At 40.2% G+C, this 27,238-nt stretch overlaps 6 protein-coding genes across 8 annotated transcripts; 4 read left to right on the forward strand and 2 right to left on the reverse strand.

The window, feature by feature from the left end:
* The first annotated feature begins 2,040 nt into the window (after positions 1 to 2,040).
* Positions 2,041 to 9,572, forward strand: LOC144215665 (melanopsin-A-like). The gene is made up of 9 exons (XM_077744737.1): positions 2,041 to 2,443; positions 4,753 to 4,886; positions 4,970 to 5,173; positions 5,545 to 5,716; positions 5,861 to 6,022; positions 6,861 to 6,968; positions 7,104 to 7,278; positions 7,886 to 8,026; positions 8,147 to 9,572. The coding sequence occupies exons 1-9, from the start codon at positions 2,274 to 2,276 to the stop codon at positions 8,534 to 8,536; spliced, it is 1,656 nt and encodes a 551-aa protein (XP_077600863.1). The 5' UTR covers positions 2,041 to 2,273; the 3' UTR covers positions 8,537 to 9,572.
* A 165-nt stretch (positions 9,573 to 9,737) lies between these two features.
* LOC144215666 (rab5 GDP/GTP exchange factor-like) lies at positions 9,738 to 13,517 on the forward strand. Its single transcript, XM_077744738.1, has 8 exons — positions 9,738 to 9,852; positions 10,606 to 10,822; positions 11,090 to 11,214; positions 11,647 to 11,798; positions 11,884 to 11,953; positions 12,024 to 12,159; positions 12,262 to 12,613; positions 12,750 to 13,517. Exons 2-8 carry the CDS (start codon positions 10,665 to 10,667, stop codon positions 13,131 to 13,133), a joined length of 1,377 nt encoding a protein of 458 aa, XP_077600864.1. The 5' UTR covers positions 9,738 to 9,852; positions 10,606 to 10,664; the 3' UTR covers positions 13,134 to 13,517.
* Positions 13,518 to 13,705: 188 nt separating this feature from the next.
* Positions 13,706 to 15,294, forward strand: LOC144215570 (26S proteasome non-ATPase regulatory subunit 9-like). Its single transcript, XM_077744600.1, has 6 exons — positions 13,706 to 13,923; positions 14,011 to 14,110; positions 14,490 to 14,683; positions 14,756 to 14,857; positions 14,981 to 15,069; positions 15,143 to 15,294. Exons 1-6 carry the CDS (start codon positions 13,780 to 13,782, stop codon positions 15,171 to 15,173), a joined length of 660 nt encoding a protein of 219 aa, XP_077600726.1. The 5' UTR covers positions 13,706 to 13,779; the 3' UTR covers positions 15,174 to 15,294.
* On the reverse strand, positions 15,200 to 18,507 carry LOC144215568 (general transcription factor IIH subunit 3-like). Of its 3 annotated transcripts, XM_077744598.1 has the most exons (14): positions 18,350 to 18,507; positions 18,185 to 18,262; positions 18,034 to 18,113; positions 17,854 to 17,960; positions 17,250 to 17,392; positions 17,038 to 17,100; positions 16,673 to 16,702; positions 16,561 to 16,589; positions 16,371 to 16,445; positions 16,232 to 16,285; positions 15,823 to 15,891; positions 15,590 to 15,725; positions 15,478 to 15,514; positions 15,200 to 15,406 (listed from the first exon to the last, which is right to left on the reverse strand). In XM_077744598.1, the coding sequence occupies exons 2-14, from the start codon at positions 18,192 to 18,194 to the stop codon at positions 15,340 to 15,342; spliced, it is 900 nt and encodes a 299-aa protein (XP_077600724.1). In that variant the 5' UTR covers positions 18,195 to 18,262; positions 18,350 to 18,507; the 3' UTR covers positions 15,200 to 15,339. The 3 variants fall into 3 exon arrangements, with proteins under 3 accessions (XP_077600724.1, XP_077600723.1, XP_077600725.1); XM_077744597.1 differs by having other exon boundaries at positions 18,185 to 18,506; XM_077744599.1 differs by lacking the exon at positions 16,232 to 16,285 and having other exon boundaries at positions 18,185 to 18,506.
* A 312-nt stretch (positions 18,508 to 18,819) lies between these two features.
* On the reverse strand, positions 18,820 to 20,359 carry LOC144215571 (Rieske domain-containing protein-like). The gene is made up of 5 exons (XM_077744601.1): positions 19,945 to 20,359; positions 19,811 to 19,846; positions 19,483 to 19,731; positions 19,341 to 19,375; positions 18,820 to 19,259 (listed from the first exon to the last, which is right to left on the reverse strand). The coding sequence occupies exons 3-5, from the start codon at positions 19,703 to 19,705 to the stop codon at positions 18,981 to 18,983; spliced, it is 537 nt and encodes a 178-aa protein (XP_077600727.1). The 5' UTR covers positions 19,706 to 19,731; positions 19,811 to 19,846; positions 19,945 to 20,359; the 3' UTR covers positions 18,820 to 18,980.
* LOC144215567 (uncharacterized) lies at positions 20,315 to 27,168 on the forward strand. The gene is made up of 15 exons (XM_077744596.1): positions 20,315 to 20,596; positions 21,355 to 21,440; positions 21,622 to 21,713; positions 21,779 to 22,219; positions 22,300 to 22,462; positions 22,574 to 22,671; positions 23,001 to 23,213; positions 23,522 to 23,609; positions 23,702 to 23,823; positions 23,917 to 24,022; positions 24,132 to 24,203; positions 24,268 to 24,377; positions 24,579 to 26,534; positions 26,722 to 26,815; positions 26,894 to 27,168. The coding sequence occupies exons 3-15, from the start codon at positions 21,655 to 21,657 to the stop codon at positions 27,032 to 27,034; spliced, it is 3,663 nt and encodes a 1,220-aa protein (XP_077600722.1). The 5' UTR covers positions 20,315 to 20,596; positions 21,355 to 21,440; positions 21,622 to 21,654; the 3' UTR covers positions 27,035 to 27,168.
* The last annotated feature ends 70 nt before the right edge of the window (positions 27,169 to 27,238 follow it).

A 27,238-nucleotide genomic window follows, 5' to 3' on the forward strand; every position in this document is an offset into this window, starting at 1 on the left:
CACTTACCAAACATGGTTTGTTAACTATGATCTTGCGTTTTGGGGCAAATATATTCTCAGAACACAAATCTATAGATAAAGTGTATACTAGTAGATATCATATCTGTGACATAAAGGTAAATAGTAGTGACTAATCCTTGGACACATCTGTCATGTGTCAAGTGATGTAGCACACATGCGTTAATATGGATGCAGAACATAACCATGTGGAGAGTGATGTCATGTTCTTATTGCATTTGCAGTGTGCAGATTAAAGCTGACCCTCACTATGCTGGCTTACTGTGTCTAAGATCCACATTCTTCCCTTTCTTCCGTTCTCTCATTCAAATCTCTGTTGATATTTCAGCACCATAAAAAGCAATGACCTATCATCATAGCCTTTTCCCCAAAGCAGTGGACGCTCCCTTAATTTGCGTGAGAAACCAGTGGAGAGGTGGGTGAATTTGATAATCCCGAACAATTCATGTACTAGAATCCACTTTGCTTTACGATTGGTTTAGGGTAGAGGCGTTCGCACAATTTACACAAAGTACCTATTCACAGAATTCTTAGCTCTCTGATTATTCATTGGTTGCCATTGATGGCTCTAGATCAGGGGTGGGCAAACTATTCCAATCTATAAGAGGAAATCTTTCCACCAATCTGTTATTTTAGCAATCAGCGGCTTGCACTCAGGTGCTTCTTGTTTCAGCAGAAACCTCATTGGTTGAACTGTTTGTGTTGGATCGGTTAGAGAAAAAATCTGTACCCACAGAGGCCTTTGGGGAGTGGTTTGCTCACCCCTGCTCTAGATGTTTAATATTTTTTTTACTTGGAGAGGATGGCAGCGAACTATGACTATAAGTATTCCTAGTCAAAATGAATCTGCATACCACTATTAGTATTCTTACCACATTTTGAGAGCCACTGGTACGCAGGACAACATTTTGCATCTTAAGTTCAATGTCAGTGTGAGTCATGCATCTTGGATTGTCACTTCTCTGTTGGTTATACAATACAATTTATTGCCCATGGCAGGTTTTTGCAACATTTGCAGTAGACAAATTATTCAACAATGTAGTTGTTGAAATGTAATTTCACAGTGACAACGTGAAAGAAATTCCCATCATTGATAGAGGGTATAAAGACAATAAAAAAAGGAAAAGTGCATTGAGTTCATTCAAAATTTAAAAAATAAATGTTGTTTTTTCACAGAATAGTTTTGAAAATTGCAAACAAGGAACTGATGTTATGGGGGGCTTGAAAGAGAGATTCAACTTTTTTAATGCAACTGTTTTATTGGGGGCGACTGAGTGGTTATTGCCTCTGCCCTCAAAGTTCTGAGGTCATGGGTTCGATCCCAGGTCGGTTCTCACTGCGTAGTTTGCATGATCTCTCTGGGATTTTCTCTGGGTACTAAGGTGTTCTTACACATCCCCAAAACATAAAGAGTGGGTTGGTTGAACACTCTAAATTGCCCCTAAGGATGAGTGTGGCCAGGTGTGATTGTTTGTCTCCTTGTGCTCTGCAATTGGCTGGCTACGGTGTCCCCCCCAAACATGGTACCCAGAGTTAGGCTTCAGTACCAACCTTTGTGAATTAATGTTTTATTGAGGTTTTTATGTTTAGTTTTTTTTTCTTTTCCGCAAGAACGCCATTGGTTGATGTGTTTCTTTAATTTCTGGACCAAAGTTTCCACAAGCATCACTCCAATGAGTTTAAACAGCTGCACGGAGGGTGAAAAGGCCAAGCCTACTTGCAAGTGCACGACAAGCCAAAGAGCGCGTGTGACTTGCCCATCACAGCAAAGCCAGGGTCGTCAAACTGAATCATTGGGCCGCACCAATTAGTTGCCCATCTCCATGGGTGCTCTTTGCATGCATGTTGGCATCCGGCCGCAAGGCACGCGTTGATGACGACTTGATGTTCGGCGTCTTGTTGATAGACATTGCGATGCCCGTTACGTAAGCCTGTGCTGGGGAAAGAGGAGGGGGTGGTGTTAAGGCTTGGGGCTGGGCCTGGTGACATGGAGGCTGGGCAGGGAGAGAGAGAAAGACAGAAATGGGAGGAGTAGGGATGATTAGAGAGAGTAGGGCACAGCTGGTGTGAAGGTACGCCGGAGGAGGTTATCCACGCTTCTTTAGTACTGAAGACGCTTGAAAACTCAGGGCAATTTCTTTTGTCTGGACCACCTGTGGACATGCCCTTGCAACATTCCTTTCAAGTACCAGAGGGAAGGAAACATCCCATCATGGTGACCAGAGCGCAAGAATTGGGCATTCCCTTCGGCAACCATGACACGGTCCACTGAGAGAATGGAGCCCGAGAAAGCTCACACACAGAGCAGCTTCTTCATCAAGGCCGATGTGCCTGACCACGCGCATTACGTGGTGGCGGCCTTCGTCCTGGTCATCGGCACGCTGGGCGTCGCGGGCAACGCGCTGGTCATGTTTGCCTTTTACAGGTCAGCAGAATTTATTCAGTTGTTTTCATTGGGAATTCACAGACGAGTTGGGCGAAGGTCATTTCCCATTCAATTTGACTGCAATCATTTTAGGGTGACAAGACGATTCTTTGCACCCTGCGTTTTATAGTTCTTTGGGGCTTATTCATGGATATTATTTTACAGGCAAATGAGCGACTTGGGTTTTTGTGCGAAATAACAAAGTAGAAACGGGTATTTTACTACAGTGTGGTTGATATATGATGACATGAAGAGATAAAAGTTGATACGCACACGGTATCTTAATGCAGTACTGCGGAGAAACTTTATGGCGGGAGGGAACAGGATGGTCCAGACAGTCTTCTGCTACTGAAATAAACAATTAAAGTAATGAAATGGTAATCCCGCAAGCATGCAAATGCAAAGAAACATTTGTTTTCCTTTCTTGTTATTTTAAATTTAATACCTTGACGGAGCTGTATTGATTTATTACATAAATTTGTTCTGTGACCATGCAAATATCTCAACTCATCTACCCCATTGAAATGAAAGGAAAATGCTTTTCATCCATCTTAGCCTCCCCACAATTCTGTTTATTAATAGGAATAAAAATAGCTAGAATAACATAATGAATATTAATGATGAAACAGTTTGTGTTCTGATGCAGAGGAATCATAAAAGAAAAAAAAGAGATATCTGCTAAAACAGCTACGACTTTAAATGCTTTAGTAAAATGCACTATTAGTAATCTTATGTAGTCTCTTTACTTCTTTGCTCGGCTAATTTTTATGAAGTCAGTTAAATTGTGCCAATGTGGCTATATAGTGCTCATATCTCAGGTTTACACTAACAATTCAAAGCAAAAGAACAAAAACAAATAATTGAATAACAGGTATCTTTAAAAAAAAAAAGAAAAGGAGTTGCTTGTTTCCATAACAACATCTTTTTTTTTCCTCTTCCAACTAATATGAGCAGATTCTTGCAGCCAGTAATAGGTCAGGGTGCTCATATGTAATGGTGTATGTATGTGCGTTGGGTATTCTGCGAGGAGCTTTCATACATTCTCTCCATCACATCAACAAAGAGGTCAAAAGTCTTTGCCACTGTGTCCTGTTGGTAACATGCATTAATCACACACATTCATACAATATGCATATACGCATTAGAGGTTCTTGTAAAGTTAATGCATTGTCTTCGGTTAAAGAGCAGCATGGTTTTGTGCGATGAATGGATGGATTGAATAATGCAATGCACGCTCACACATTGACACATTGAAAATGTATGAGAAACGTCCACGGTGATATAATGTGTCCCTTTTAGACTATTGCATTGATTTACGTGGCCTAAATAACACGCTTGCTACCTAAGCTGTGGCTATGCTCTAACTTGATATAGTGTACGCCACGTAACAGCATATAAATGTGCTTGTTATCTCACTACCCACTTCCAACTAACACTTTTGCCAAAACTACAGATCAAACTAGGAGCAGGTGAGCTTTTCTTCTTTTTATGTATAAAGACACTTGGCAATTGATACCTCCTGACAAGAGCCACGAGGTGTTACCAGCAGCAGGAAGCAGGCAACAAAAGAGAAGCTGGTGCACATGTTAAAGTTTTATTGGAAAAAATAACAGCAAAAAAACCTGACAAACAAACAATAAAAAAATCACCAAATAAAATGGCTTGAAAGGGGACTTCCAGGGCATTTTCATCACAAAGTGTTTCTCAACCTGATAAAATGTTATGGAAAAATGTTTTAAAAAATTGTTTTTCATTCAAATGTAAAAAGCTCAAATTGAACCTAGTATGTGAAAGTAAGTAAGAAAGAAAGAAAACACAAATGTAGCAGGTTACTGACAGATAACAATTTCATGTAAAGGCTAGAGTGTTGAAATAGGGTTGCTGTCCAGGGACATGCTTTTAGGTTTCGGCTTCCCGTGTGGCTTAAGGTTTGAAGGTTGGATTTCAAATGGTCATAGAAAGACAGGGTTAGAGTTTCAAGCAAGGGTTTGAAAGCCAATGTTGGACTGTGTTTATTTCATTTTATTTTATTTTTTGTCAAAAGTTATAACTCCTTTTCTCCCTCCCATCTTTCCTTCCATTCAAACCTTTCACGGAGCTGTCCTTCTTTTCCTACCTTCCATCTTTCTTTCCTCGATTTCAATCATCCTTGTTCTGAGCGTCCTCCCTCTCTCCTTTCCATTTCTGCCACATGCCGCCCCGTTGTTCTCATCAGCATGCATAGTACTGTTTGCGAAACCTCCCCACAATGCAATTTTATTCGCATTCGTTGTACTTTCTGATGTGATCTCAATTGTGTTTGCACGTAGCAACAAAAAGCTTCGCAGCCTGCCCAATTACTTCATCATGAACCTGGCGGTCAGTGACTTCCTCATGGCCTTCACGCAGTCGCCTATCTTCTTCATTAACTGCCTCTACAAGGAGTGGGTGTTTGGCGAGATGGGTAATTGCTATTTTTTTCATGACACCTCAACCACAGTTCCACATCTTGTACATACATAATAACCGTTTGGATGGGACACCCAGGCTGCAAGATGTACGCCTTCTGCGGCGCCTTGTTCGGCATCGCCTCCATGATAAACCTGTTGGCCATCTCCATCGACCGCTACCTGGTCATCACCAAGCCACTGCAGGCCATCCACTGGAGCTCCAAGAGGAGGACCACTCTGGCCATTGTCTCCGTCTGGCTGTACTCGCTGGCCTGGAGCCTGGCGCCTCTCGTCGGATGGAGTGAGTTCCTTACTTCCCAAGGCCCTCCACTTCAAAATCAGAAATTGTATTATAAATCTATATTCTTCATTTTAATTTGATCCTAAAACAGAAAGTCGGCACTCATGATTTACTTTCTCGGGCCGCACAAAATGATGCGGCGGGCTAGATTTGGCCCCCGGGCTTCCACTTTGATACCTGTGATTTAAGATATTCATCAAATAATCAAAAGTACATTTCAAAGCATTAAAAAACTAGCAGGTTTTAGAAAAATGAATAATGAAGAGTGAGTAAAAATTGTGGATAAGCTCAGCAAGGATTCACAAAGTGTAAAACACTTCTATAATTCTTCGAAAGTGAGAAATAATCCTATTTTTTTTTAACTATTTTAGGCTCTTACATCCCTGAGGGTCTGATGACATCGTGCACTTGGGATTATGTCACATACACTACGGCCAACAGGAGCTACACCATGATGCTGTGCTGCTTTGTCTTCTTCATCCCACTCCTCATTATCTTCTACTGCTACCTCTTCATGTTTCTGGCTGTCAGGAAAACAAGCAGGTAAGCAGGAGAAATCCAGAATTTTTATATCATTTGAGCCAGAAGTGGTAAATTATTATTATTTTTTATTTAATCCTTGTCCTAAAGAACCTGCGTGCTGAGAAGAAATCAGGTGTGCATTGATTAATCGTTTAATGTCTTTAGGGAAGTGGAGCGACTGGGCACCCAAGTGAGGAAATCTACATTGATCCATCAGAAATCTATCAGGAGCGAATGGAAGCTGGCCAAGATCGCCTTTGTGGTTATTGTGGTCTACGTCCTCTCCTGGTCACCGTACGCCTGCGTTACCCTCATTTCATGGGCTGGGTAAGACTGCGTTACACTTTTTCAAAGCATAATTGGTCAAATTATTATTAAAAATTACCAAATATGTCTCTATGGTTGCTTATATTTGCAGCAGTTTAACTCAGAGGAATTGAATATTTCGGGAATTCTCCAAAATAAGACACAAAATTTTATTATGGGGTGGCCCATCGGCCGACTGGTTAGCGCGTCGGCCTCACAGGTTCAAATCCGGGCAGGTCCACCTGTGTGGAGTTTGCATGTTCTCCATGGGCCTGCGTGGGTTTTCTTTGGGTACTCTGGTTTTCGACCACATTCCAAAGACATGCATGGTGGTAGGCTGATTGGCCGGGCCCTGATTCAGTGTGTCCCCCGCCTCTGGCTGGAAGTCAGCTGGGATAGGCTCCAGCACCCCCTGCGACCCTAGTGAGAATAAAGCAGTTCAGAAAATGAGATGACAGATAAGAATTTTGTTATTTAATATTGAGGGCAAGTATTCCCAAGACGATTTACGAAAAGGAGCATATGGCAAGAACAATTTCATTTGCTTATAAAACCACAGTCAATAAAAAGTGAAGAATTTTAATTACTTTTTTCAAGCTTTGTTTTCTGCCCATTCACAGTGGAAGTTACCAACATACAAACAGATGGGTTTAAGACACATTTTCAGATAATCCCTGAACGCGCGTGACCTCTTGATTATGTAACAAAACATCAAGGGATCAGGGTAACTGAGCTTCACTTTTTTTCATGCTCTACTAAAAAAAAAAAAAAAAAAAAAGGACATTAGCTGGTGTTAATCTGATGTCTCTACAATGGAAACTAGGGTACAAGTCTGATTCTATCACTTTCTCTCATCCAGGCATGCCAACATCTTGTCGCCATACTCCAAAGCTGTTCCTGCTATCATAGCAAAGGCCTCCACTATCTACAACCCTTTCATTTATGCCATCGTTCATAATAAATACAGGTATATACAGGAAAATAATTCACTATTTTAAACAAGAAAACAGCAAGCAAATTTCTTTACTCAGCGTTTGCATGAATACAGGCTATCTTGGGTTCTATTTTTTTAGCATTTCAGTATTAATCTGTGTGCCTTCAGAATGACCCTGGCGGAGAAGTTTTCCTGCTTGTGGTTTCTGTCTCCCGCCCCTCGAAAGGATTGCATCTCCTCCTCTTCCATCAGTGAGTCCTCCTTCAGGGATTCCATCATCAGTCGCCAGTCCACGGCATCAAGAACTCACTTCATCAACGCGTCTTCCAAACCTTCCGAAATGGTAGATAGTGTGCAATTGCTAATTCAATGCAACAGTTTAAAGAAAACCACTGTTAAACTAGAAAGTGCTATTTCTGTACAAATGGCATGGGAATGTTTTGTATGCATGTGGGTTTAACTACCACAAATCTTTTAAGGCAGATGCATGTGAAAAGTATCATTTTTTTTGTAGAAATATGCAGAAATATAGAGGAACTGAATTGAATGCTTTTATTGTCATTATAAAAGTACAATGAGATTTAAAGCTTCACCTTTAAGTGCAAAAATAACAACAAAAAACAAATAAAAAATCAATAAATAAGTCATAAATAAATCAGTCAACAACATAAATAAGTTAGATAAAACAACAAATGAAAAGATGAATAATCAATAAATAGTAATAATGAATAAATCATCAAATAAGTAATAAGTAGTCAACATGATAAATAGCTGGTGGTCAACCTTGTATTTGAATGTGTCATTGGTATTTGTTTAATTTTTGGGTCAAAAAGAATAACTGAGCAGTGTGGAGTGTTTTGTTTTTGAATTTGATGTTTGGCTGGAGTTCAATATGAGTGTGAACATTGTTGCACTATAAATCCACAATGGTTGTAATACCTGTACTGCAGGTTCCAAGCGATGTAGAGATGGAACCTATAGGCAGGAAGTCGGGTGATTCCTTCAGGAGCGCGTCTTCCCTTTACAAATCCAGCAGAAGCAGTTCCTCTAGGAGATCCTCGGAACGCAAGGCCATCCACAGAGGGGAGAAGGTAGGTTTGGGGAAAGAACCCCTTGTGTCATGGCATGTCGCATTGCACTCTTTTTTTGCTCATGCACATATATTTGTTTTTATTTTTGTGTTTTTGTTCATTGTTTGTTTCCACCACCAGCATCCATGTACCATGAATGAGTCATCTAGCAACTGTGACCATGAACTGGTTTCTAGCACTCTCACCAGCGCCACTTTACCCCTACTAGTTCTTACCAGGAGGCGCAGTCGCAGTCTGACCCACAAAGACTCAGACAGGGCCAGACACGCTCTCGACAACCCGCGAGGCTGCAAGAGCAGCTCGGCCGACTCGCTGCGCGTTGGGCGACCGGTGGCCGACGAGCTGTCCCAGCAGCAGGGCGTCCCTCGCATCGTTGTCATCAGTCCCACCACTGAGAGTAAACTGGTCCAACAAGACAGCCTCTGCCTGGAAGAGGCCATGGCAAACAACGTTTTGATTAGTCTGAACTTCTCGTCGGAGGTGTTTGAGGCCGTGGAGCTGCTCAGCTGATTTGGAAAGGCACCTATTCCTCTTTTCTCCTCCATCTGCAGTTATTTGCTGCTACAGAAAACATTTTTTCAAAAGCTCACTCTTTTTAAGTTGTCTGTTTGTTTTAATCGTTCACTGTTTTATCGTACCCAACTGGTTTTGGGCAAGAGACACACATTACCTTTCAGCCACAAAGCTCAGACTCAGGGCTACGTCTTGGTGCTTGCCCATCAGAACAGTTAGAGCTGCAGGAGGTGATGGCGAAAAGCATTAAAGCATTGCCTGAACTTCTCTTCTGAGACATTGGAGATGGAGGAGATGCTATCCTGACCTGTAAGGGGACTTTTCTTCACGTCTCTTCTTAACCTGTGCTGCAAAGATGCTTTTCTTTAGTGTTAAGAAGATTTTTTTTTATAAAGAGTTGATGTTTCATGGGATACTTGGGAACTGACAGAATCCCTAGAAAATGTTATTTGGGATGCTAAAATTGCTTACTTGCTCTTTGTGTTCTTTATGTGTTTTGCCCTGCCTTTTGACCCTCTTGTCACTGAGTGAAACAAAACACTGTGCCACAATTTTCTTTTAGTTTGCAATCTTTTTCCATCATGGACTTTTTGGGAGACATAATCAGATGGAGATTGAAATCTATTTTTTCTGTGGCTTTGGTGACCATTTGTATTGTCCTCATATGTCATGCCTTGTATAAATGAGCCCAGTCGATCATCTGTTTTCAAACTTTGAAAATGCCATTTCATTTGTCAAAAAAGTATGTTCCCAATTATACTATTTGACAACCAAAGATGTTCAGAAAACTAAGTAGCAAATGAATGAATAGTTCCTATTTATTAGGTGACTCCCAGTACAACATTATTTCACTGGGTTTATGTTTATTTTCAGTCATTTACTAAAAGCCATATGTCATTTTTTCCCTTTCTTGAAAGACAACTCAAATGTTTTTTGTGCAATAACCTGGATGCAGTTTTATAAAGCACATTTTCTCCCCAACATGCATTGTTGTCTTATGTTTTCCTTCAATTGAAATAAATAGTAAAACATAGTACATTATGTTTTCTTTAATTGATCTCTTTTAAAAAAGACACATGGGATAGGCTCCAAAACACCCCGGTGAACCTTGTGAGGATAAGTGGCATGGAAAATGAATAAATGAAAAGAACCAACTTGTGATTTTAATTGGTGATGACATCCCATTGACTCGAATTTTGCCCCATTCAACATGGCCACCAGGTACACGTGTCACTAAACTGGGCGTGTACAGTGGGGTAGTTTATCTTGAATGCAAAGCCGCTTCTCATTTCACTACTAGTTCCGTTTGACATGTAAGTATTACATTTGTTTCATACTCTTATGTGTTGCCTGGGAAAATGTTAACATTGGCAAACTTTTACTAGACTTATGAGTCGAAATGGGTTTGACACTTTATACCAAGACGATTTCGTGTCCAACTTTTGGCGTCGTTTATATCACCCGGGCTCAGATGACAGTCAGCTGCTTTTTGGGATGCTAACAAGTAGCACCTAGAGCTAACGCCAAATCCGCGTCAAACTCTGACGAAATCGGAGAGAATTGTTGGTAGAATTGTTTGTCGTGCTTTCAAATTGATTGGTGTACTAAATCGTAGGGGCAATTTTTGAGAAAGTTTGTGAAGAAACAGCTTTTACAATTGTTTTTTTCAAGTAATGTACATATGAAACTATTTTTTCTACATCCTGAGCCTTATAATTATAATGCTTTGTTCACTATTAAATTTACTCATTTAAAAAGTATTATTCTGGGATTTATCTTGGCTTTTTTTTTCTTTTTACACCATGATGTAAAAATTTTCATGATTATTTTTATTAGATTAATTCATTTTTGTTTTACCTATGCTGTGAGGACATTTATGGTTTTTACATTAAACCACATAAAATGTGTAAATATGTTTACACACACACACACACACACAATAATGAATTTAACTGCAAGATAATCAAAATGGATCTTACAATCTTGGAAGCACATTTGCCAATAATAACTGTCCAAAATGAATGACATTGAAGTAAAACATGTTGTCATTGTTTATCAATTTCGAGAATAAGCCTGAGCAGCTTCCAATTTCAAACGGGAAGGAGTGACTGACACACACGACGCGATGTGGACTGACAAGCAGCGAGGCATTCGACTGTCACAGCAGAAACTCATGTGCAAGAATTCCTGTGGTTACTATGGCAACCCCCTATGGAACGGCTTCTGCTCCAAGTGCTGGAAGGACCGAGCGCGGCCCGCTGAAGCCCATCGACAAGATGCCAGGTAAACTGACCCTCCTCTTTCCAGTCATACATTTGTAAAAGAAATAAATGTGCATTTGAAAATGCAAAACATTAAAAAATAAATACATACAACACACTATTGTGTGGATATGATCAAGACCCATCCACAAAAACTGTCTATTATTGATTGAGCGATATCAACAACAAAAAAGTATTCTACTGGTATTCACTGAAACTTGCCCTCTCGAATGTTTGATTCAAATGAGCCTCTCTCTGACTTTCTGTTCCTGCTGGTGACTTTTTCCAGGGTTACAGGTGACGGCACGCCACCGACCTTCTCCAAATTTGAAGAGAAGAAGAATTTGGAGAAGGGTCGTCGTGTAAACACTATGAGGCGACTGTTTTGGGGAACCCCATCCCCTCCCAAGCCGGGTAACCTCCATATTTAGAGCACAAGTGCCATTTTTTTGTTCCTCATCCACTTTGAGAAAAATAAAATTATGGAATTTTGCAACAACAAAAAAAACAACAGGACGTAAACTGTCTACTCAAGTGAAATAACGCTATATAGTGCACAGAATGTGTGTGTTGCATAAGTAGCTTTAAAAGGTGTGGCCTTGTTATAGACCTCAGTAATGCTTACACCATCATTTCGGGAGCATTCTCGCGTTATACTAGTTTCTTTAACTGTTTGTCCCATTCAGTAAATGGCTCAAAGTTCCTTAACACCCACCCATTCCTTTTACAGTGGGTATTAAATGATCTCTTTTTCCCCATACAGTAGTTGGCTGGGATAGCCTCCAGCACCCCTCGCCATCCTCTTCTGCCTTTTAAACTTAGCCAACTTTCTTCTTTGCCATTTAGAATCTTCAGACAGCCAGATGAAAGTGCTAAAAGCCTATCAGATGCTGGAACCCGGTGACTTCACTGGTTTCCTCAAGATATTGCGTAGCCCATCCTCTCAGCGTCTACAGTCTCGTTGCACAGCTTTTCTCAACACAATGGAGGCCTACCATGTAATCACAATTATTTTCTCCATGTTTTATTTTCAAGTTGTTATAAACCTTTTTTTAAATGTATTTGTATTTTTTATTCATGTAGGATCTGCCAATACAGAAGCATTCAGACCTCGTGCAAGACTTCTACCAGTCATTTGCTCACTATTTCAGCAGTGGGTACCCACATCACTACCTTTCATGTCAATTAAGTTTACCTTACAAATGACTTTTCTCATTTTTTAGGTTTTTCAGATGCTGAGCTTACACAGACGATGGAGCACGTGGAGAAGCTCATCATGACACGCTTGCACAAGTGGGTCTTCTGCCATGACAGCTGTGATGACGAGCAAAAGGACCTGACCCTGCAAAGGAGGATACGGTTCGTTTTGCATTACATTTCTTAAGTCATTATGCATTTATGTAGGTAATACTTTGCGCAGTGATATTTGGTGGAATACAGTACATTCCTTTTGTGTTGCAGTTCTTTGAACTGGGTCACACCGCTAATGCTCGGCGTACCCTTTCCGGAAGTGCAGAGTGCCATCACTGGCGATCCCTTTCTACCTGCCATAACAGCCATTATTGAGATGGACGCCAAGCGGGCACCTCAGGACAAACTGGTGTGCGTTTCCAAGTGCAGCCAGCACGTGTTTGAAGCACTCTCCGTCTCCAACAGCGAGCCGGCCAACGCCGACGACTTCCTGTCCGCCTTGGTATATGTGATGCTGAAGGCAAACCCTCCTCGCCTACACTCCAACATGCAATACGTCATCCGCTTCGGCCTGCCGCACAGCCTCATGGCCGGAGAGACCGGTTATTACTTCACCAACCTGGTCAGTTTATTACACGTTCCAAGTATTATGTACCTCACAGAATCTAGTGAAGGAGCTGAATGAGAATTTCTGCTGTATCCAGTATACTTCATAACTACAGTATGTGAATGACCCTTTTTTTGTATTTGGCCTTCAGTCCTGCGCTGTCGCCTTCATTGAAAAACTGGACGGCCCGGCGCTTAACCTCAGCCAGGAGGAGTTCGAGAGCTACATGCGCCGTGGGCAGGCCTCGGTGGTAAGAGGCGGGCGGCAGGATGCAGCTCGTGAGACACACCGCCTGCTGGATGAACTGACGGAACGCCAGGAGCAACTGGATCGTGGCGTGGGCGACCTCAACGTACAGCTGCGGACATGGGTGCAAGCCGTTCATACCCAGATTGACCAGGCCACGTCCCGGCTTACAGTGGCACAGGAGGAGTTGAGGGATGTCTCTTCATCATCTTCCTCTCCTGAAACAACCACCGTAGAGCATCTGGTGCTTACGGATGCAAATGCAGGGCCTCCAGACTCAGACTGTTAAAATCAAATCCAGAAAGGACATGCACCTTAAAACCTTTTTAAACCTAAACACTTGATCACTAAAGCATAGGTTTATTCTTCCACTCTGTGCGCATAATCATTTGCACTTGTTTACTATTTGTGTGGGCACAATGAAGTACATTTTGAATACATTCCATAATTACCATGTAGCACTCAGGATTGAAAATGAAATCTTATTTTAAATAATGACTTTGCAAAATGTGAACTTATTATACTACTCTATGGGTACATGAAATAAGCAAGTGACTTTTCTAATGTCATTCTAATCGCCTTATCTACATATAATTAAGCTTTTGAAGGGTTTCTATATAATCAAATGAGATTGTCATGAATAATATATATTAAAAGATGTGACTTGATATAATTTGTCTAATCCATATTTTTTGTCCAGACCACGCCCCCAAAGATACTCAACAAATATACATGTTTGATTATATAATGTAATGGGCCCGTTGCAACATGGTCAATAAGTAGTGACGCCGGTCTTCTTTAGCTTGCAGTTTGCATCAGACATTTAACAAATTAAATACATGTGATATAGTATTGTTGCGCACGCACACTAACACTAAGGCACAATTATGAAAAAGTAAGGTTCCGGTTTGAGTCAAAATTTCACCCGGACACAAATGCAATGTAACAACCAAGAGATCACCATGATAATGACAGACCAAAACAACCCTGAAGCGTCTGTGGATGATGTTAAAAACCTTATTAAAAAGAAAGATGACATCGAAGAGCAGATTCAAGCATACTACGACGTCCTGGAAGACGTAAGTTGATCAAATCAATTCACATATTCACAAGAAGTTGTCATGTGTTTGTTTATCTTTGTTAAAGTTTTGTTTTTGTTTTTACAGCAAGGCGTCGGACTTACTGGTGACTTAATTGACGCAGAAGGCTACCCCAGATCCGATGTCAATTTGTACCAAATACGAAACGCCAGACACAATATTTCATGTAAGTAACAATGATTTTTTCTCCTTAGCCTTCTTAATTCTGTGGAAAAAAAGTATTTACCAACCAATCTTGGGCGAGCGCTCACTCATACATTTTATTTTGTAGAACAAACTCAGATCAATAACATGACACAATGATGAAGTTTTTCAAAATCAATTCTGTGGCATTTAGAAACACTTACAGAAATGAATAAAAAAATATTGTGGTGGTCAGTAATTGTTACTTTTATAGATCAAACACGGGAAAAATATGGAATCATTATTCCTAACTATGACACTTGTGGAACAAAGTGAATGAATAAGTGCAAACCTACTTGATGCCTAGTAATCACGTATAAATGTTCTCTTCTACACTAATCTTGCACGGTTTGTCAATGCAGGCCTGCAGAATGACCACAAGGCCATCATGGTGGATATCGAGGATGCCTTGCACAGGCTGCACGCTCGTGAAAAAGTCAAGCGTCGGGAGGACCAAGCATGGATGCCCGAGGAGACCACGGAGCGGCGGGACGGGCTCCCACCAGCCTTTGCGCGCGTGGATGCTGTCACTCAGGGATCACCCGCCTCTGCGGCTGTAAGTGATGCGAGGCCTATTTAAGATGACGTTTGAGAGCCTTTTGGAACTTTTCGTATCTTTCTTCGAAAGGGCCTCAAAGTAGGAGATGAAGTTATTGAGTTTGGTTCGGTGAACAGTGGCAACTTCCAAAGCCTCCACAACATTGCCTCTGTGGTGCAGCACAGCGAAGGGGTAAGATTTATGTCCCGAAATTTAAGGCTTCTAAGATGGCTTACAACTTAGAACATCTGCAAATTCAAGAGAAGTTTTTGAACTAATATTACATATTCACATTTTTGTTTCTTTGTATTGAAGAAATCACTACGAGTGACGGTGGTCCGCGAGGGTCAGAAAGCCAACATGAGTTTGACTCCACAGCGATGGTCTGGCCAGGGTCTGATGGGGTGAGTTAAAAGTAAAACAAGGGCATTATTATAATCTGATTGCTTGCCCCTCATTCTTTTGGTTGCCCACCAGATGCAAGATTGTCCCCATGCCGCCACCATGAGCTTCAATGACCACGATGTGAAAAAATTCAGGCACGTTTTGCATTTTATTTTCCATATTTGAAAAAGTATTAATCGCTACAACAACATGATGAAAATTAAAAAGACCAAGTGGCTAAACAATCATTTTATACAAATATTTGTGTGTGAAAGGAAAAGAAGTATTGATCATGATGCTTTGAGTTTCTTCTTTTTGCCTTTGACCATCTGTGGGAGCTGGATTTTGAAAGCAGTCCTACAAAACATAAGCAAAATATTTTTAGGAAAATGTACAGTTGATGGAAAATAATTTCTTTAAAAACTTACTCGCAAGTTGTACAGATGGGGCTAAAGTTGCAGAATACTGTGGTGACAAAAAGAATTCAGTCAATTTTTCAGGCATTTGTTATTTAAGCATAAAATGGACGCAAGCACTTACTGGACAGGCAGACAGAGCAAACGTAACCAATCTGGATAAGGTTGCGATGGCAGAAGCATGCCGCCCTGTAGTCCACGTGGACTGGCGGTGGCAGCAGCAGTTGCGAACGCTGCTCACCATCAGGCAGGAAGACCCACTGTGCCACAAAAAAAAAATCACAATCTTCTAGAGGACCTTGACCAAAATGACCAATGGACGACGCATGGAGAGATGAGTTGAGCGACAGCACTTACCAGTAAGTATTGTGCCAGAGCCGCCTTCTGGGGGATCTTCAGGTATAATCCACCCGTTATATCGCAAGCCTGTCAGTTCAGAAACAAGAAAAAAGTAACTAGCTAGAGTGCAATATTTAATAATTATGAATACAGACAGCTAATATCCCCATTTTTCTTTCTAATCTTATAACCAAATTCAACATTGGCCATCCATTTCCTACCCTAATTTGTTCCTCTTCAATGTTTTTTTTTTACCCCAATTGTTTTGTATTTCAATAAATAATAATATTTCTGTATTTTAAATCTAAATTTCTCAGATGAGTGTACTGTAATTACAGAAAAAAATAACATGGCCAACTGAAATATAGTGTTGTAAACATTCATAGCTTTCAGTGCTAGCTACTAATAAATGCATAAAAGACAGTACTTGTTGTAGGAGCCCCGAGTTAGACTCCAGCACGCATGCATCTATCAGGATGCTCTGTTTTAATTATAAAAATAAAAAAATCGACTTTTAGTGTTGGTAAAATAAGGTTGAGCGATAAATAACAATGTCATGTCCTCACCTGCTTTTGGGCGGCAAATATGACATTCATGAAGTTCATGTACTGCAAGGCGCTGTCGTCTGCTGCCTTTATCACCTAATGAAGCACATTTTGATTAATCCATCGGCAGCACCAAATTTACTACTGTTAAAATACAACATATTTTTTTGTTCCTTCAAGAAAAAAACTGTTTTTATTGATTGTCACGTACCAAAATTCTAGACTTGACCTCCTGTCCCACTGAAAAGGGGAAAAAAAGTAAACATGCAGGATTTAGTACACATTAAACCAACTTGTGACTAAATTAGTGATAAAAAAAGTACCTTCAAGTTCCTTTGTTATTCTGTTAATATCTGAGATTTAATAATTAAGGAATATAATTAATGGAAAGGTTTTTTTTTCCATAGTGGCTTTATCATATTTTATGTTCAGCAAATGTATTTATGTATGTAATTTGTTATTGTACAACATATTGTATATAGTAATTTGTTACTTCCTAAATTGAAATAGCTTCAATTGTTTAATATTTATACTGTAGTTTATATTACTGATTTGCTAATATTTTTGGCCTCTATTGTATTATTCTAGCTTTGGTAATTATAAATATATTGTTTTTTATATAAATTTATATTTCATAGTCATGTATTGACACGATAATAAATGTGCAAATTGTGTAGTGGGAGGATACAACAGAGAGCTTTGGCGAGAGATCCGGCCAGCAAAGTGTCGGTGGAACCTCCAGTCACTTCAACTGCAAAATGAACACACACACAAAAGAAATTACTCATTGCATTACATTTACTTATAATATTTAAGAACTGTTTGTTCCTTGAGGTTCACTTTCAAGTCAAATGTATACAATTTTAATTGAATGATTACTTAGAAGTGGTGTTGACTTACTGTTGGACATCAACTTCTTAATTTGGTCAGCAATGATTTTGTTGGCGACAGACAGCAGTTCATATTTGCCATCGCCGCTGCAGCAGGTATCGTCGAGGGTGCCGTCACTGCCAGGTTCACTCTTAGGTGGATACAGGAAGTGACTGGAAAAAAATGAAGTATATTCATGAATGAGGCCCATCTATCAACTTAGTCCAGAAGCTCCATAGACAGTGACAAATGGCTAAATTGACAAACAGAAGAGAAAGACACGCCTTCTAGAGTCTAGAATCTAGACTCTAAATTGACTGACAGGTGTACTATAGGACAAATACAGCGACAAACCGATAGAAAGACATATATGGACATAGCTTGAGGTAAACAGACTGAGACAGAATCCAAGTCATAATAGTTGACAGACTGATAGAAAGATGTCAATTGATACACATCTAAACGGACAAATGGATGAAATACAGACCAGGGGAATGGTTAATAGCTAGATTTATAAATGGACAAAGAGACATGTTTAGTAAGATAGATAGATGGGTAGGTAGCATGATCCGATCGCTAGATGAGGCACCAACATAAGTGATGGGAGATAGAAGGATGCTGTTGTCTGTCTGACCTGTCGTTGCAATGGCTGGCGATAACGGCCAATTTGTTATTCCTGCTCATGGCCACGTGTGCGTTGGCCATCACGATGGCAGCGTCCATACATTTGGACAGTGTGAACTAGGATCACATCAATACACTTAATGAGAATGATCATTTTGATTATTTTTTTTCTAGTGTGCCATTCACATACTTGGGGCTCTCGCTGGGCTTGCTGACCCCACCAAATTGGGTTTACGTCCACAACGATGACCAGCAAATTGATTTCTTCTTCTGCAAGAACAACATATTGAGGTAAATAAAAACTCATTAGTCTAAAAAAATAATAATTAAAAATGCTCTACCTGATGCCATCTCAACGACTTGATGTTTACTCTTATCCTCTTTTTTTTACTCCATCTCTCACGCAAAATCTAGAGGCACTGACAAAGGTAAATGGATTTGATCAAAACATAAGAGACAAAGCCATTTCTTCAAAATATGAATGTTTCAATATCTGGAAAGTATACTTTTGACGCCATTGTCAAGTGTGACGCTTTCCCTTAGTCTTCTTCGTTTTTCCTTCTACTACACAATTTAGATCGAACTGCTGCCATCTATTGCATGGAGTAACAAAACGCAGAGGAGTTCGAATCCGCAACCAACTTCTAATCATCCATTTGTTTTCCGAACCGCTTATCCTTACAGGAGTCGTAGGGGGTGCTGGAGACTATCCCAACTAATTATGGTCACCTGGGATGAATCGTGGGCCAGCCCCACAACACTTTATTTTTGTTGTTTTGGTCCAGAATGTAATATTTACATTTCAAATGGTAATTAGTTAGTTAAAATGATTTTTTAAATCACCTTGTTTTCATTTAATCCCATTATATATAATATGTATTGAATTTATTGCTGACTGAAAGGGGCAGACCTGCCCTCAACACGAATACATTACCGCCTGTGTAAAAAGCAATGAAAAGAAGCTGACACTTTGGAATTATTTCATGGACAAAATATAATTAACATCAGTCTGAGATTCAGATATTTTTTAAACCAGCAGAGAAGGCCTTGCAGGACCTGATGATCCACCATTGTTGAAAAATGTGTAACATCACATAGTAAAAATATAGATATATAATCCTCTAGTCTAGTCAGTCTCTAGCTGCTTTTTTTTTTAATTTTCATGTTGGTCCTGTATGTGTCACTTTGATAGTAATCTGATTCGATGGGCTCTTTGGAATCATTCAGTGTGACGTAGACGTTTCCGTTCACTTCAGTGACTTTATGGACCCGTTGTTTGACACCCTTTGAACGCCAGTGGTATTTCAGAGGTTTGACAGTGGGGTTGTCCACAGCTTGGTAAAGCCCCTCGCCTTCCATCAGAGTGATCTTGTATTTGTGCCATGGACACACTATGCATACGCGCCCGTTGAACTCCTGTTAATAAATGAAAAATAGGGAAAATGATATCATAGGGTAATTTAAATAATGAGATTATGCAGGCAATTATTGGCTCACCTCAATGTCCCCATTCTCTAAAGCACCGCCTGCATCTATCAACACAAAACAATGTTACTTCACTTTTTTTCAGATTCATTCATCACATTCTACCAACATATGGGAAGTTATATACTACTGTCTCCAAATGAATGGATCTTACGATAACAGCGCATATCCATGGCGTGGAACTTTCCATCACGGTACACCACGAGGACTTCCCTCTTTTCATTCACCAGCATGGTAATTCGCCCACGTCTAATTATGTCATCACGTTTGCCAACCAAATGAGAAGAAGGTGGAGGACGAAGAGGAAGAGAGGGTGGGCGGAAAGGTAGAGATGATGAAGACTGACAGCTTTTCAGATTCTCCTCATCAGAGGACATCTTGATCAACTGCTGTGAAGTTATTCCTAAAAAAATAATTACACAAGTTAACAATCCACTTATAAGACAAAAATACTTGATAACAAGATAACAAACACGACCTACCAATGGTCAATAATTGAGTGGGCGTTGCCGAGTTCTCTTAAATGGCCAAAGGAAACATACCAATCATTTCTAACTCTGTTTGGATTAAACTTTACGATCGATAGACGCCATTATTGAAATTGGATGGTACGTACATAAGTCTGTGGTTACTGATAGCATCTCACGTAAAAATAACTGCAACAACCGTGGAGTTTTGGAAATATAGATTAGCACAACATTACCGGTGGGCGTGTGATGTGTTACTACTATAATGTGCCGTAGTGAAACACGTTACGGCGCTCAAGATGTGTGTCACTGTCATTATCATCCGTCTGAATATGATTTAGTTATTCTCACTAGTATTAATAATAAACACTTGTCACCCGTAGTTTTCACTTTGTCCGTAGATTAAAACTAGAGTAATATAATTTACAACTTCATAATCATATTGATCCATGCGATCTACATTTCCTTAGACTGTTTGAGCTAGGTAATCTATTTTTATTGGATTATCTTCTTGTACACGCATATCTCAAAGACGGGCAAGCCGTCGCCATAGAGACCAAACGAATAGAAATACCTTTACTTGTCAACACACATAGTCACAAGGTGGCGATTTTTTGTTTCTTTGTCTATGTAATGTGCTATCTTTACATTTTTGGAGTCAAAAGGCTCGCATATCACTACGCCACTCTATGTCGTCCAATGCACTTTTCGGACATCACCGGACCTCAGAAACGTGTGAACACTTTTTTATCGCCCTTCTTCAGTCATTGTACGTCTTGGTTTTACAAGAAGTTTACGCAGGTAAGTTTATTTATTTCTTCATTTAATCATAAGTTTAATTTGATTAAACTCCTTTCCCAAAATTGATTGTTAGGAGCCTCCATTTATTTTTCTGCCTTATAATAAACAGGAGAAAAAACAATTCATACTAGTTATATTTAAGATAATACACTGCATTGTATTATTAATCTGTCAAAATATGGGTGCCTTTTCCACCTGGGCGTGGTGATTTTAAATCCGAATGTTTTTTTTAATGCAACACCATTGACAATAACACATCCATACATTTTCCATTCCGCTTATCTTCACATGGGATGAGGGGGTGCTGGAGCACATCCCAGTCAACTTTGGGAAATGGGAAGAAGACACCCTGAATTGGTTGCCAGCAAATTACGGAACAAATAACACAACAAATATTACAATTAATAGTGTGTCGTGAATCTATATCTGTTTTTCATATTGTTTAATATAGATGAAATACACAACACCATAAAATAACATGTTAAGGGTAACTGCTGCTGCTAAGATTAGTGTCAATTTCATTTCAAACCAGATCAAAAGAAATTTATAAAATTCATGTGACAAATCCTGAATCCATGTTTGACTTACCAAATACTACATGAGATGTGTCTTCTATTTTTCAATGCAAATCAACTAAAATGAAATGCATTTTCTCATCTGTTGCATGTTTTGGGCTGTAAGAGCCTTTTTTAGTTTATGAAAACAGGTCCCTGTGGGAAAATGCATTGCTCATATTTTTCTGTGCTTTTTGTTACTAGTTTTGTGATGACAGCGCGGTCAAATGTATTGATCGACAGAAGGCACAAGGGCGGGACATCGTGGGGCACACATCACCATAGCAACAGTACGTGCCCTTAAATCATTTGGATCCACCATCACTTTTGGATTGATATATGAAACAAATTATTATACCATATAATTTGGCTAGAAGTTGCCAACGTTGATTCTCCATACAGCTCAATAGAGTAATTTTGTCAATCATGAACACACATTTTTAATGAAAGAACAACATTTTCTCTTACCAGGGTTCCTGGAGGTTTGTGTAAGAGCATCCAATCATGTTTCTGAGCCTGTATGAATGCCTCAAGTTGGTGGGCCTGCAGCGCCTTCATGAGCGGTAATCACATTATCTTCAATCTGAATTCAGACCTCTTTGGACTCATTTCTTGGTGTACTTTTCAGCCTCACTTCCATGGGAATCCGGCACGCCGCCCATCTTCTAGCCCTCACTTCGGAGGACCTGCCCCATCTGGAGATCCATTCACCTGAAGACAATAGGCGTCTATTCAAGCTGCTTCACCTGATCAAAACGCTGCAGAAGGAGGGTCTGACATTAGGCGACGTGACAGAGGATCAAGATGTGTACCGCAAGCGTCCTGCGCAGCACAGCAACCAGGGGGCAGGAATCAACAGACCAGACATTAGTAAACGATTATTTCCATACTCCACTCCACTCTCCACAAAAACTGCCACACACCATCCCCACAATTATGAGCACCCAAAACACAGAGCTGCATTTAAGCGGCACACAGACAAAGCAAGTCATCCAATGCCTGTTTATGAGGCCCAGAGAAAACCAGGGTACAACTATGGGCTGCCTCTCCGGCCTGTTTCCACAAAAAAGTGAGTCCTTGTGCAGTCCAGTTAACTCTCTATGGATCATAAAAAAGACTATTAAAGCTTATTGACTGTGTTGTTTGCAGGCAAACCCACGGGCCAAGAATAATCGTTTGTGTGAGAAAAAGATCTCTGACACTCACTGAAAAAAAGAAGGGTCAAGCGGATGTCGTGATAACACCCAGCGCAGAGTGTGTGATTGTGGAAGAAGGCAAAGAAGCTGTGGATCTTTCCCAATACATTTTACAGGTGTGACGAATTGTGTTTTTTCATTTGAAAGCAATGATATGTTTTGTCTCCAAAATCTGTCTCCAGTATGTCGCATTGTCTGATTTGTTTTCATTCTGGCTTTCTTGGTAGCACCCGTTCTACTTTGATCAAGTTTTTGGAGAGTATCATACCAACGAGGAAGTGTATAAGAAAACTGCATATCCTCTGGTGCAGCATATGCTCAATGGGTGAGATGTCACCTTGACTACGTTTTTTCTTTAACATTTTAAAGTTAATCTCAAGTCATTATAAAACTTATTTCTTCTGCCAGAATAGAGATTAATCATGATACTAGCATGGACAAATTGTCATGCTGTTTTAGGTAAATTGTTTCATTCATGTTTTGTATCTCTTTTTTTTTAATTGAGTGATGGATGCTGTAAAACTAATATTTCAGCTCAGTTTGATTTTGTTTGTCTTTTATTTGATAATATAATCAGATCACTCCCACCTCTACCATATTTATGGACGATATTAAATGGTAATAATTAAACAGATGATATATGTCTGTGTGTAGTGGGAAGGCCACTTGCTTTGCCTTTGGCCAGACGGGCGCAGGCAAGACTCACACCATGATGGGTTCCGCTCCTGAGGAGGCAGGTCTATATGTGCTGGCGGTCCATGACATCTTTGCACACCTATCAAGAACTCACAGCCCATTGTTGGTGTACGTCAGCTTCTGTGAGATCTATTGTCGCCAGCTCTATGACCTCCTCAACAACAGGAAAAGGTACCCCTTTGTCTTTAAATTGACTTATCTTAAAATGCGATCTTACATATTGATCATTTCAGTGGGAAACATGAATTTGCTTAAAAGTCCCTTTTCCTCAAATTAAAATTGTTCCCAAGTATTGTAGTATTCTGTAGATCAAAATGTCAAATATATAAAAAGATCCTAATTTGAAATTGGCAACATTGGAGGATATGGAGTTATAAATTTGAAGTATGAGACCACAGATATAATTTGGTTTTTTTTAACCTTTGCTTTTGTAGGGATGGGATGAATGTCACTTAATTTTCTGATCTTCTGTTCCGTAGATTGTTTGTGAGGGAGGATGGCCACAGCGTGGTGCACATTACAGGACTAGTTGACGTCCGAGTAGGCTCAGTCGACTCACTGCTGAAGGTCAACAACATTTTATTTTTCATTGAAAAAAAGTCAACTTTCCAAATACATTTAAAATTCCAACTCTGTCCTTTTTGAAATTTTGTTTTAAGGTGATTTCACGGGGTTTAGCTGCACGCAAAAAAAGGGTGAGCGGTGTCAATCCGCTCTCTTCTCGGTCCCACGCCTTGCTTCAGATTCAGCTCCGCTCGCCCAACCAGCAGATCTTTGGCAGGTGACGGATTATATATTGTCAGCCTTTTATTGTCGTACTTAATGTATGCTCTGGAACATTCAAAATAATTATCTATAATGGCATATTTTTAAGAATGTGGTTTATCGACTTGGCTGGAAGTGAGCGTGCATCGGACACCACAGCGACTGACTGGCAGACTCGTATGGAAGGAGCTGAGATAAACCAAAGTTTATTGGCTGTAAGCTACAGCACTCTTTCATGTATTTTGATTTATCTGCCAGTTTTCCATAACAAAATTGAGACCTAGAGATGTCTTGTCATTACATTTTTTTTGTACACCTCTCCAGCTTAAAGAATGCATTCGCTCCCTTGACCAAGAGCAGCGACACACACCTTTCAGGCAAAGCAAACTCACTCAGGTACCAGGAAATAAATTGCACTCAATGATTTTAAACTCACTAAACTTGATTTATTTTGCTTTAGGTCTTGAAAGATTCATTTCTTGGCAATTCCATGACATGTATGATTGCCAACATTTCACCCGGTCACGTTGCCACAGAACACACTCTGAACACACTGAGATATGCTGACCGGTAAGTGTTCAAAATGGGAAATTATGTTACTGGCATTACCCAACATGGTCCAATCTCTCCATAGGAGTTACTTAAGTTGTGAAATTTGCACTACATGTCTGCATCAGATATTTTTTATATTAACGGCTGTCCGTCTCCTTCTGCCCTGCAATTGGCTGGCAACTAATTCAAAAATTTTAACATCTGCTTTATTTACCACAGTGTGAAAGAGTTAAGAGGCCATGGTGGAAAATGCACAACGTCTTCCAAATCCAGCAGTGCTGGGAAGAGTCTCCCTAAGAAGCCAAAGATGGGGTCATCTAGATCTTCTTTTAGTGGCGTTTCACCTAGCTCAGGGAAACACCAAGGCTGTGACTTCCAGTCTTCCATTCTTAAAAGCAGCAGAGCCGAAGAGGGAAGAGCAGTAAGAACCAAACACGTCTATGGACTTGTAGGACCAAGGAACTCCCTGGAAAAAGGCGATGTAGGTTACAGTTCTAGCAAAGAAAACGGGAGGTTCGACACGTCTATGGAAGACTCCAGTGAATTACACCAGGAGTCAATGGAAGGAGATCGAGAAGAGTCTGCAATGATAAATGAGGAGATGCAGGAGCACTTGCGCCTATATCACAGGCAGCTACAGATGTTTGTGCCATTCGCTGTCTCGTTGCCTTCCCCAGAGTGCCCGTCCCTCTTTTCCTCGATCTCATCCGCTGGACGTCTCACATCTTCTGAGCCTCCCAGTATGAGAGATGCACAAACTATGTATGACAGTGAGGCTGGAGGATACGATTCATTCAGAGAAGATGAGAGAAGAATTGAACAGATTAGAGCTTTGACTCGTCTGGAACAGGCCAATACTCCAATGGGTGTATCTGTTATGCCCAACTCTCAAGAGAGTAGAGATGACTCACTGGAAATGGATCCTTCACTTGATGGGCTGTGGACCAAATGCTTAATGTCGGTCCACAAGACATTTTGTGGATCTCCACCTGTTCAACTAGGGCATCAAGAGGTGCAATCCACCCATCTCATCTCATCAGTCTGTGAATTTAAGAGTGGAGTCCAAGCTCCCCAAGAACCGAAAAACCTAGCTAGACTGTTAGAAAATACTCAGGAGGTACGCAAATATCTAGGGGAAACCGCCAAAATACCTAATGATGATGCATCAAGCATCTCTCGACTTCAGGCCACTGCACCAAGGGTTCAAGAAAATCGAATCAATAACCATCAGGAGTCATTCAAACATGTAATTAATAAAAACTCAGAAGCCAAGCTCTGGTCTTCCTCGTTTGACTCCAAATATGCAAAAGTCTACAAGGACAAGCCTACACATCCAAAGGAGAAAGGAAGAGAATTCTGCCCTCCGATGAATGTCCAATCTCCCTCTCCTGATGCTGAATGGGACATTAAGTGCACAAGGGAGTCACTAAGACATGCAAGGGGTAAAGACAGAAAATTTTTAATGCAGTCATGTGACACCAAACTAACGAATAAGTATATAATAAATGAGGAACGCACATATGAAAAGAATGAAGATCCAGATGTATGTCTCCCAAATGACATTCAGTCTCTCACATCTGCTAGCAAATTGGCCAAACATTACGAGAAGGAACCGATGCATGCTAATGAGAAATATGACTTTTGGGCTTCACTTTGTGACAGTAAATCGACACCTATGGACTCAGGGGAGTATCTGGCACATTCAAAGAGTAATGGAGACATCTACCTCCCAGTGGACATCCAGTCTCCCACTTTTGACACAAAATTCAACAATAAATATGGTCCAGGGTCGAACACACCTAGAAAAAACAATGACCCAGAATTATGCCTTGTGTCTCCCACTTCAGACACAAAATTGGCTTACAAGTACATTAAGGAGCTTCTCAAAGATGCAAAAGATGAAGATGCAGATCTCTGCCTACCAGCAGACCTCTGGTCTCAGACTTCTGATACCAATAATCTTGCGGCACGGACCTTCTGTGTAGCAAAGCAATCCACCTCAGCCACTTTGAATAAGAATGAAACCACCGAACCCAATCTCACCGTTGCTTCAGTACCAAAACCAGAAGACCCCACTAAACCTTTAGAAACAATCCAAATGGATGGGCAAACTGATTTAAACAACCAAAACAGGCCTTTTGACCCAGAGCTTTCCATGACAACAGATAATGTTAAGTAAGTAATCAAAAAACTTAAATTGGTTTAGAAATAAAAAAGAAACCATTGGGACGTTCTCAAAAATTGGTGAATATTTTTAAAAAGCACCTGTATTCAGATGACATATTCTGAGAGAAGTGCAAAATGTTAAGTTTAAAAGATGCAAACTTGTGAGTCGAACCAATTATTCCTTTCTCAATTTAAGATGGCGTGTCATTCAGGCCCATTGGGAGAAACTGAGGAAGATGGAGCCTTTACTTCACGAGGAGCAAAGCCTTCTATGCAAGCAGCCTAATATGGTGAGAGCAGTTCATTTCTGTTTGCTGCAATTGTTAATCTCAAATTTAACTGTCATTGACTTCTTTGACTTTTTTCAGACGTTTTTGGACTATGTAGACAAGCTGGAGGAGATCCAGGATCGCAATGCTCAGTATCTGCGCACCATGAGAACCAAGCTACGATTATATCGTATGACTAGCTCCTTTTCTGAGCCCGACTGCAAAAAAGGGGAACAATAATAAACTTGTGGTTTTAATAAAATGAGGTCGGAAACATGTCATTTAAGATGCTTACTTGTCAACCGGAGAAACAGACTTAGTCAAAATGTATTGTATTTATTTTGAATTAAAATGAATAAAAATATAATTTCAAAGCATTTGCCTTTTTTTTTATACATTAAACATGTTCTTTGTTTTAGGCACACAGTTTATAAAACATCAGAC

This window comes from Stigmatopora nigra, chromosome 22 (genome assembly GCF_051989575.1).
Source record: "Stigmatopora nigra isolate UIUO_SnigA chromosome 22, RoL_Snig_1.1, whole genome shotgun sequence".
Lineage (NCBI taxonomy): Eukaryota > Metazoa > Chordata > Actinopteri > Syngnathiformes > Syngnathidae > Stigmatopora > Stigmatopora nigra.